General features: G+C 41.2%; 1 protein-coding gene across 1 annotated transcript in view; it reads left to right on the forward strand.

Annotated features, from left to right (window-relative positions):
- Window positions 1–11027, forward strand: part of LOC103355668 (protocadherin-15) — a 212537-nt gene that overhangs the window by 152084 nt on the left and 49426 nt on the right. The window contains exons 21-24 of the mRNA XM_008279539.1: window positions 395–625; window positions 3319–3435; window positions 7579–7719; window positions 8895–9007. Coding sequence (XP_008277761.1) covers window positions 395–625; window positions 3319–3435; window positions 7579–7719; window positions 8895–9007 — 602 coding nt within the window. The remainder of the gene's footprint in view (window positions 1–394; window positions 626–3318; window positions 3436–7578; window positions 7720–8894; window positions 9008–11027) is intronic.

An 11027-nucleotide genomic window follows, 5' to 3' on the forward strand; every position in this document is an offset into this window, starting at 1 on the left:
TACCGGTTGGATCCTAACAGTAATATGCATTCGGCGTCTGTATACTGAATGTAATCGTCTTCTATTGCAGTAGCCTTCGCAATTATATCCACTTGGAGACTTGTGATTTAATGCAATGAACTTAAACTTCCCTTAGTGGTTTAATTTAATCAGAACCTGATTAATGATTGATGTAAATAACCCCTGCAGCATAAAAATGCAAAATTAAAACAGAAGCATTAATATTCATTGTCTGCAGCCTATACCCACCAGCTTATGTGTCTGTATGTACGCTTCCAATTTTAAGAATAAAATTCGATGCTCTTACTCTCTCATCACATTCTTCTCTTTACACTCATGACCTCTGTTGTCTTTAATGTACTCATCCCTGTCCTTTTCGTCGTCCTTCTCCCAGGCGGTGGACTCAGACCTCTTCTCCAATGTCACATATCGGATCAAGACTGAATCAGCCAGGCTGCTGTTTTCTCTGAACCCTGTCACGGGGGAGTTAGCTGTGCTGCAGACGCTGGACTTTGAGGACCTGGCAGCTATGGGCATGGGAACCTCTTACACTTTCCAGGTGGAGGCTGTCGACCAAGGAGGGGTTATGCCCCCGGGACAGGCTACAGTCACGGTCCGCATTACGGTAAGAGCCCCGCAGATAGCCAGTCTACCACAACCTCTCAGTGGTCCATTGTCTTTTCAGCCATCCTCATTACCCCTCTGGAGGGGCAGCACTGGCAGTGAATATGTGGTGAGTCATTAGCATAGTTTTACAGTAGTAACAGCTTGCGTAAGCCACAATTCAAAAGGGAGACCTATTACAGTGTTGCACCTGCACTGCTATTGTGATACCAAATTCAGTTTTCTGCCATTCATTGCAAAAGCTGATTGCATTTTCTTTGTAAAAGGCATCTTGGCCTCGCGACCTGGGCATCCTCACAGCATCACAAGGAGAGGAGAATTGATGGATAGGTGTTTCTGCATTGCACACAGAGCTATTCCAGCTCTGAATGACTCATTAGCTTTGTGACAGCAATTATGTCAGGTTTTTCAGGAGCTTGTGTTCCCTTTTCAAGAGATTAACTGCTGAATCCCAACAAAAGGATTAAACGCCCTGTGTTGCGACACCATTCATGTGTGTATGCATGGGTGTTTGTGTGTTTTCACTCTGAGTAATTCTTCAAAATGTGCGCACATTTATCGCTGCTTATGAATATTTAGTCCACCCCTAGTGACTGTGTCAAAGTCGGCAGAATTAAACTCTGTATTACACCGAATGGGAGGAAGTATCGAAGCTTATTCAAGCAGGCTCGCCACATGGTCTGCCAACCTGTAGAGTGAGTTTGTCCTCTGATAAGAGCGAGCTTTGTTGCATTCTTTGTGCTGTCACCCAGGAACTCTGTTTGATAGGATAAGGCTTTGCACAGCCACTGATGTCGGACCTATATCTGCCATTTGAAATGGCAGACATGACTTAGAATGAGCCTAATGGATTCATCAGGCTTCTAGGGGACTGGAGATGGAGTTGATTCCACTCATTCCACTTCCTTCCTCTTATAACACCTCCAGAGAGTTATTTGAAGTTGTTTTTGTTAGATTTTCCCTCATATTGTTTTGATGTTGTCTCTTTTATTGTATGCCTTGCTGTGATGGATTGAGTGTCCTGCTTGTCTTGCTGTTCCAAATTAGTCTCCCAAACTTTTTCTTCTATTCTTCACTTCAGAAATGTCACCCTGCACGTCTTTGTCTGTGGTAATGTGGGCGTGTGTGCATTGTTAAACAAATAAAGTGCTGTATGTATCTGGACATGTAGCGCATGGATATTGTAAGCCAACACAAGTGTGTGTGTGTGTGTGTGTGTGTGTGCATGCATTTAGTCCACAGCATCCCTGTGAAGTCTTGCAGCACAAGGATCAGGTTTTGTTGTTCAAAGCAAGAGCTGGATCATAGATTTTCTGCTAGGAAACACTAAACCTGTGTATAGATCAAAGGGAGGCTGCCCTCCACCACTGACTTTATAGAACACATACTGTTGCCCATGGCTCAGCCAAAACAGTGGAAAGTAAAGAGACAACTCAAGAGAGATGAAGATCAGGTCCCAGCTGCTCTACTGTAGAGTTAAGTTATTCCTGAGAGATATGTGAATGGCTTACTGAGTTTTCATTCTCACACAGCAAAGCCAGGGTTGCGCAGTTAACAAGGTTTCATTTCTTTGCAGACCCACAATGTGGTGGAGCTCTGATGGTGCATTATTTACTAAGAGAAGATGATTAAATGCTGTGGTGTGCTGAAGTTCTCACATGTGTCTGGGGAGCAGTAAATCACGGAATACCAACAAAACTGTTTCAGTGCCTAAAGGAGGTTTCAAGTGGAGAAGAGATGAGAAATGTTGTGAACACTGCGTCCTTATCTCATTAGTCTTGTTGTTGTGGGGCCAGTACCGGAATGTCTTTTTCATATATCATATATTGTTATAGCAACCTGTCAGCTTTCTCATTTGCTGCGTTCTGTGAGTGTTTATGTCTCAGTGCTTGTTGCTCGGTTTAAGGAATGATCTCACAGATAAAACATCAGATTACACAAAATCTACACGGTGCTTCTATTGATTTATTGGTCAGTAAACTTGTGGTTTTCATTGTGATCTGATGTCATTGTGCCATAAGAAACCTTAAGATTTCAGCACCGTTATCTTGAGAGGATAAAATATTTTTATTGTGAAACCAAACCCTTAAACAATTACTTTATTTGGCAGTGACAATAAGCTCATCTACGTCCCTGCAGTCATCAGGTTACTATGCAGTGTAATGTGCATCAGTAAAGATGAACCAAACACAAAGTAAAAGTTCTAAACTATGAGACATTAAATTTCACAGCTTCTGCAAGATTAGAGTTTTATCACAATTTAATTAAGTGTTCTGAATAAAGACCAATAAGTTGACACAAGCTTATAAATATAAAACATTGCATTGGTTTAATTAACGCGCTGAAATCATCCGTTGTCAGCAAGCCACAGTAATAACTTTGTACTGCTTTTTTTTATATATGGTTGTAATATGTTTAACTGTACTGATGTGATTAGAGTATATGGTTATGTGTGATGACAACGCTGTAGTAAGTAGCAACAGCAGCACTGCTACAGAATTACTTATTCAGCATGCAGACAGCATTTGCAAAAGTCATATTAGAATATATTGATAAATTAATTTGACCTTTTGAATGCTGAGACGATAGTGTTGTACATTGTTGTATAACTGTAATGTTAGAATATAAAAACAAAGGCCACAGCTCCGAAACTCACCAACACATTAACTGCTAATCTGTTTTTTTTCCTTTTAGGACATGAATGACTTCTCCCCCATCTTCAGCCAAGACCTGTATAAAGGCATGGTGGCCCCCAATGCAGAGAAAGGAACAGTCATCACGACTGTTTTTGCTGAGGACCGAGACCCACCGGTGAGTATGAGCAACGCTTGCATACTTAAAATATGCAACGTATACAACATTGGTGAAAAATAAAATGTTCTTCTCGCCACATGTTGCTGCCAGAATGTCAGCGAATTTTGCACTATAGCGTTTCACACAATGCATTTTAAAGATGTTTTCAAGAGTGTGGCCCTCTCATTAGAGCTACAGCACCGTGTGCATGTTCGATCCACATCATTAGTTTTAGCTATAAGGGGATCCTGTTGAGTCGTCTACATGTTGCCCCACACAGCATCCTGTTTCCTTGCACTCCTTTACCTCTCACGACCTGCTTGTCCTGGGAACTTTCGGTTTTGTTTGTGCTTTATATTTCCTTTAATGGACACTTCACCAAACCGCATTCTTCTGTTAGAGCACATTGAGTCTTCTATTTTTAAATTTCCACATAAATACGAATTTCTCGGTACCCTAACAGCTTCCAGCTCTGAATGCGCTTTTTTTTCAGAGAGGCCCTATAAAGCTGGACTCAATGCTTGTTATTAGAGGCCCTCCTGCTGGTGGAATCTCACCAGGGCCGGATAAGCTTGTATTCTCCTGGCAGCACTTACACACACTCTGAGGGATAAGGATGCCTGTCAGTTGCGGCTGTGGGTGGTAGAACATCTCCAGAATGTCACAGTGACAGCTCTACATCTCACTTTCTCTCTCAGAGGGAGACACTCCCTCCTCCTGCTTTTCCTGCCCCTCCCCCCCGTCTCCCTGCAACTCCAAAAAATCATTCTTTTTAGCCTTTCTCTCGTGATCTCAAACGGGATTTTCGGTACAGTAGAACACATCCAGCCGCGCCGAAGCACAAATAAGAAATCATCATTATGTTACCATGAGCACAGCGGCAGCATGTAAAGCATGGGAGTGACACGAGGAAATGGTTTGACAGACAGGGGGATTAGACTTCCTAACAGGAGCCGACTAACCCAGTCTTTTATTGACCTGGATATGGAAGCTTAAAGCATTTTATTGACAGGATGCCTGTCATAGACACCTCTGTTTGGTGGAGGAGAGCTTTAGTCTGGTGCGTGCTAAATACACAAACAAAAGTGTGCACAACACGCACACACTCCCTTTGTGTTACACAGGCTCAAAAAAAAAATAAAAACCTGCACACACAAAGAAAGAAAGAGAGGAACACTCTTGTAGTATTGATGCGACATGTGAGGGATGCATATTTTGTCTGAGTGTCCTAATGGTTTAGAACATTCTTGATGAAGTACTTCTTTTTTGTACATTTTGTGAAGAAGGTGTTATATCTGTCCACTTGTATCTTGAGAGAGGGGATACTAATGGCTTTTAGAAAGTAACTATATATATTTTTTTGGGCATGCCACTCAAGCCCCTGAAATTAATGTCAGTATCACCCTGAATGAGAGGGGAGATCACCATGGATACAAATGTTCTAGCGAGAACATTTATTCACCAGCAGTAGATTTGAGCTGTCTGTTATTTGTGACTGAAGACCAAAGTTTTCTCGTGCAGTTTGCTTCATCGCAGGATGCTCTCAGCGTTTCCCATTTCCTCTGCAGCGTTGTAGTCATTTGCAAATGAAATCAATCATTCGTAAATTTCTCAAAGTAAGTCATATCGATGGATTGGCTTCGCTACACTCTCAGCTCAAGCCGTGCTGTTGTGTCTTTTAGGCAACATTCAATGCTTCCCAGTGCTTCTGAGATCATTCTTTATTTTATGAGCTGGCTGTTTTATATTGTAGAGAATCAGATTCCTATGTAAAAAATATATAATATAAACAAAACAAAAACTGCATTTAGCAACTACAGTTGAAACGTTTCTGACTAGCTACAAGGGAGTTTTTCTTTTTTCTTTTCTTGCTTGAGTACCGTATGTCTACAATTTTTGGTGCTTGTCTGCAATGTTAATGACAGAGTGAGTTCACGTCAGGAGTGGACGTAAAATATTCATAGCCAGTGAGTAGAATGCCACAGAAGAAAGTGTTGTACAGCCGAAAACGTCTGTAGACAGAGACAAGTTAAAATGTTGCTGTAACTACACTGCACTTGACTACTCGACTCGGTTTTATTCATCATTTCTGAGTCAGTGTGTGGAAACACAAATCACATTGAAATTGTGCAGCCTGCTCAAGAAAGTACAAGATATAGTATAAAACTGTATTGTGTCACGGCCTGGCTCATAAGACCATGTCAAAGTGAATCACCATTTTTTTAGCAGCCGCTAATTTATTAAGCAAACTGATATTGCTTAAAATACCAAAACTCATGGTGCGTGAGGTTCAGTGGAGCAGTTTAGGGTGACTTCAGAGTGGACATAGTGGGTAAATGTTGTAAGATGCCAAAAAATAGAGTAAATAGAAAAGAACTAAAGAGGAGTTATACCAGTGTAGCCGTACAGCTGCTTGCCAAGTAGAGAGAAAAAGTGCAAGCAGCAGCCCAAAGCTTTATAGATTGGGAAATAGCAAGTATTTCCAGTTGGCAACCGCAATCCCTGCTGCACTTACCAGGCACCTGAAACAAAGGCAGACTGACAGGAGAGAGCAGGGGACATCACATCTGTCTTATTATTTTCCAGTGTCATATGTTTGCTTTTATCCAGTATGGTCCTGATATGGTAGAGCTAAGTTAAATATGGGTATCGACAGGCATCTAATGATACAAGTCAGAACTAGGGGCTGGCTGCTGTTGCTAAGGCCTTGTCGGCATGTATATGTCGGGTTTTTTTTAAAACAATTTTTTATTTTATTTTTTTTTTTACTCCTTTTTATACTAAAAAAAATCTCATCCACACTCACAAAAACACAATCGAAGTGCTGTCAAGACCATCACAAGCCTGAAAAAAGCTATTACCAGGATAGGCTACCAACAATACTAAGAGTTATTCCTCAATATAATTTATGTGTAAACATGTAAAAAATCCTTTTTGCAAGTTAATCGGCAGCAATATTTTAGTCACGTTCCACATTGCCAGAAAATGCCTCATGTGGACAAAGGACACACATGCTGATGTGTTCACGTCTACACATCAACACTGCAAACAGATTATCTGAATATTTTAAACCTGGAAGAAACAAAAGGTCATTTTTTTTTGTCAAGTCCAACTGTTTGTATGTGGACAAAAGGCCAACATGCATGGAAAAGTCCAGTCAGTAGAAAGTACCCATGTGCATGCAGACAAGACCCAAGTTGTGTGTTTGTTTGTTCGTACGTATGGTTCGCCTCGAGCAAAACACTTTTACCACTTTTAAGCCACTGTATTCGATTTTTTTCTGGGAAGTGTTTTTTATTAATGATTCTGATCTGCCATCCTTTCCATTACAGTTTAGAAAACAACTTGAGACGCTTTTAGTGATTAGATTATTTTTTTTCCTGAAAATCCCCTTAGTGAATTCACTCAGATAGTTTTGCAACCTCTTATAGTCGCATTTGTGGTAGTAAGCCTCCCCAGAGATCCAGTGCCACTTCAGGATTTACCTCTCTCTCCCTCTCTCTCTCTCTCTCTCTCTCTAGCCCCAGGTTTTACCCAGTCCCTGGGGAGTAGAATCAGTTCAGGCAAGGGAGCACAGCTCCAAAAAGCTTATTAAAAATCAGACTGAATTTGAGGTCCAAAGGGATGAAACTGGAATAAGATAAGCCATAGAGATGATTAGTAATCAGGAACCGTGATTAATCTTAATCAAAGGGTCACATTAAAGTCCAGGCTGCCACTAATGAATGCAAGTGTATTACGCTGGAGACTAGAGGAATGAATTTAATGGAGAAGTTTTTTTCTCTCAAATGAAAGGAATAGGTTTGAATCAATGAATAACAGGGAGTGTATTTAAGGATGTCTGATGAGGAACCGACTAATGGGGGATATGACAAGCTAAGAATTGTTAAAATCGATGAGAGGACGACAAGAGACATTAAGATAATTTTCAGGATCACAGAGAGAAGAGGAACCTTTTCTTTCATGAACAACTTCAGCTGTATAAGTTCAAAAATGTAAGATATAATCAAACAATGCTGCTATACCCTTATGGTTCGCATGCATTTTAAAGGACTCTCACCATCTTTTGCCGTTTTATTTAAATGCATGAAAGCCATTGCGAGTACGAGTACGTTGTTATTGGACTGATGTGGTTTATGTTCTCTCCCCTCCTCCCTGCAGGGTACTCCAGCCAGTTTTGTCCGCTACAGAGTGGACCTGGACAGGTCACCGTACAGTGGCAGCATCTTTGATGTGGAGGAGGAGAGTGGAAGAGTCATCACGAGGGTCAACCTCAATGAAGAGCCCAGTGTCACCTTTAAGGTGAGCGCCAGTGATTACAGTTGTGTTAAGCCATTTCCGCCTGAAGTGTCAGTGAGTTGCTTCCCAGGTATTTATGTTACTCTGTCAGTTAAAGGTTACACGGTTTTATTGAAACTGATGCTTAAGGGAGCTCTCGGGGAATCCAAGCAATCTGAGTTATAGTCATAACATATGGCTGGAGTGGTGGAGAGAGCTTTGACACTAAACAACAATGTTGGTTTAAATTTGTCAGTGAGAAATGTAAGGTTATATTTTCTACACTGTACACGTCTGTACTTGTTACTGAACGATTGGTGGAAAGTATGTGCAAAAGCCGATGATTTTGCTAAAATGACAAATGTTAAACTTTTTAAATAAAAGCGTCTCCACAGAAATATTAATATCAGCTTCTAAAAGCTGCAACAAATTTACATATAGAGTTCATAATGATAACATGTTTATAGCCAGTTTCCATTTCATAAATGCAAGAATCAGGACGTGTTTTCACAAAATGAACACTAGCTACTATCATATTTTCTGTTAATTGATCTACGTTTCCTAAGTTGCTGTGGATATCGGCGGATCAGAAATGCATACATATTGACTCTTTAAAATCAAAGAACATTTGTGGAGCATTCTCAACGTGACTGTTCCCAGTAATCGTGTCATTGCTTCTTTCGTGTCTGTGAGCAGTAATATTGAGTTTTCTTATAGATTAAATAAATACCCTTCCAGGCACTTACATAAGACACTGTTACTCATTTAAGGTGACCTTGTGTAGGTATACATATGGATGTAAACACTGGAGCAGATGCTACAGATACTATGTCCTCGTGTGTCGCTACACTCTGATGTTGTCATCCTATCTCTTGCCTATCTTTCTTTTTTCTCCTTTTTTTTTCCTTACTGTGTTTCTCTCCCTCTCTGCTATCCTACCCCTGCTTCCTCAAGTCCCATTCTCCACAGTCTATGAATGTAGATCAATACATTCATATTCGCTCGCAGGGAGCTTTGGAGGCTGCTCTCCAGATCCTATCTGCCAGCCTGTCTTTATTAGGATGCCAAACGTGCCCCCAAAAAATGGCTGGCAAGCTCAAAAAAGGAATTGTTTGTGTCGTAACTAGTAGTACGGTTAATAAAAAATGGGTCGCGCATTTACATAGGTGTGCTTACACGTGTTCTCTTCCCCGTTATAGTTGTTTTTGATCGCCTTTGATGATGGGGAACCGGTGAAGACCAACAGTACTTTGGTGGAGATCACAGTTCTTCAGCCTTCTCGCATCCCGATCTTCACCCAGGAAGAGTACAAGTAAGTCTCTCTGACACTCTGTTGATGCACCTGCCTCCACCTGTAACGTCACACACCAAAGAGCACCGTAGGCTCTTGTGCCAGACGGGGGAGCGGGGGTGAAAAAGACTGAAGAAAATGGACACTTTGACACACATTTACATGAGTGGTCACATCTTCCATTCACATCCTCGTAATACTTAGATTAATATTTAATCTCCCAGTAAAATATATGTTCTACTCTGAAATGCAGCAAATGGCTGTGAAGTCACTATACCTCATCATTTATTTTGTGATAACGATAGCTGTTGTCAAAACTCAGTAAATTGGCACCAATTCCGATATTGCGTCTCCATCTTTGTTTTGCTCTCTTTTTTTTTTTCTGTGCATGACTGATCACTGAGTTTTATGTATAAACATATATTAGAGCTTCAAAGTAGACGCTGCATATCATCGCTGCTGTAAACCACATTTGTTTCTTGCTGAGGGAAAGACTGGGCTTCCCGCTGAGTTTATTAAGAGTCTCTTTTGACAAGATTAACTGTTTTCGCTGTTAAACCGGCTGAGAGAAATGCAGGATGAGGGAGCATAATCTATACTGCTCTGAGATGACTGGCTGCCTATACAGCTGCGATATACAGCTGTACCGGGCCCAGGGCTGGGTGGACTGATGGTACTGTGGCTGGGTGGAGGCGAAGAAGTCATTTATAATTTAAAAAATGGATATGGATTATTAACATAGCAGCTGAAGCAGCTTTGAAAAGTCTTCTGTAATGAGGAAATGCTGGCATTGTTGTCTGTTATGTTGTGCTGCAGCAGTTGTTTGTCTGCAATGTTTAGGAGAACCTCAGCAGACTGTGAAGCTTTAAGGTCTGATGGCAAAGTTATCTGGCACAACCTAGTGTTTAGCAGCTTAAAATAAAGCTTGTTTTAAGTGGATTGATTTACTAGCTTGTATGTCAGTCAGAGTGGGAAGTCTTGGCAGACTGTCTTCTGTAGCAGCATTTGCTATGCCTTTTTGCATAAGACGGAGAATGTACATCCTACCCAACCTGTCAAAGCATCACTCGAGGTGTTTGTGCGCAGGTTTGTCTTTCTGCCCATCTCGCTGCCTTTTGTCAATCTGCGCCTGGCTGAGTGAATGTATTTCCTCGTACAGATAACTGTGCGTGCATCAAATAAATGCTTTTATGATGGTTTATAATCCGGCACTTTGTGTGTGTGCTCACGTTCTTCTGTTGCTCAGCTTTATTCAATGATTGATACACAAGCGCAGCAGCGTTGCCGCTGAAAGGCCATTGATTTGAATGAGTGGCTTGTGTGAAACACACACAGAAGGTCGGGACCATAGGCGCAGACCTCTGTAGGGTGTCACACTGACAATGCTAACCATACACAGTGGCAGGCCTGCTGTAAATTATGAGCCATGAAAGCATTAGCCAGGTGCTTGAACCTCTCCTGCTGGACAAGGTTCTCTCCGGTGGTGAGTATCCAATCTGCTCACCCTGTGAAGAACTATCTCCTCGTTCCTCGCCTCTCTATCTCTCCACATTGTCCTCTCCCCAAGGAACCTTCTGAACACAAATCACTTTCTAAACGTCCACAGAAGATCTCGTCTGTCTCTGTGAGGGCAGTTAGTTATAGCAGCAATCAGGTAAGCTATGCCTACAGCTCCAGAGCACACAATTAAAACAACTCTGCAGGGCTTTGGCTGACTTAATGATTTTTTCTCCTGCTTTATGGTTGGTCCCCTCCATCTGTCAGAGGGAAATGAGGGGCTCCCAGTCATTGTTGGGTAAAATAAATGGCTTGTACCATAGTTGCTACTGTAGCAGCATGTTACCTTTTGCTCTTCAGAAGGTAGGAGCCAAACACGTATTGTTGTTTCTGTGGAAAGAAAAGTATTATGTAAAAAATTTCAGAATTCACTGCAAAAAAAAAAAAAAAGATCCCAAGATTAAGTTATATTTTTTGGTATTTATACCAAAGTAAATGATAAAGACATGTAGCAATGTGACTGTTTTTACCTGCAAAGAATTAT

This window comes from Stegastes partitus, unplaced genomic scaffold (assembly GCF_000690725.1).
Source record: "Stegastes partitus isolate 25-593 unplaced genomic scaffold, Stegastes_partitus-1.0.2 Scaffold163, whole genome shotgun sequence".
Classification (NCBI taxonomy): domain Eukaryota; kingdom Metazoa; phylum Chordata; class Actinopteri; family Pomacentridae; genus Stegastes; species Stegastes partitus.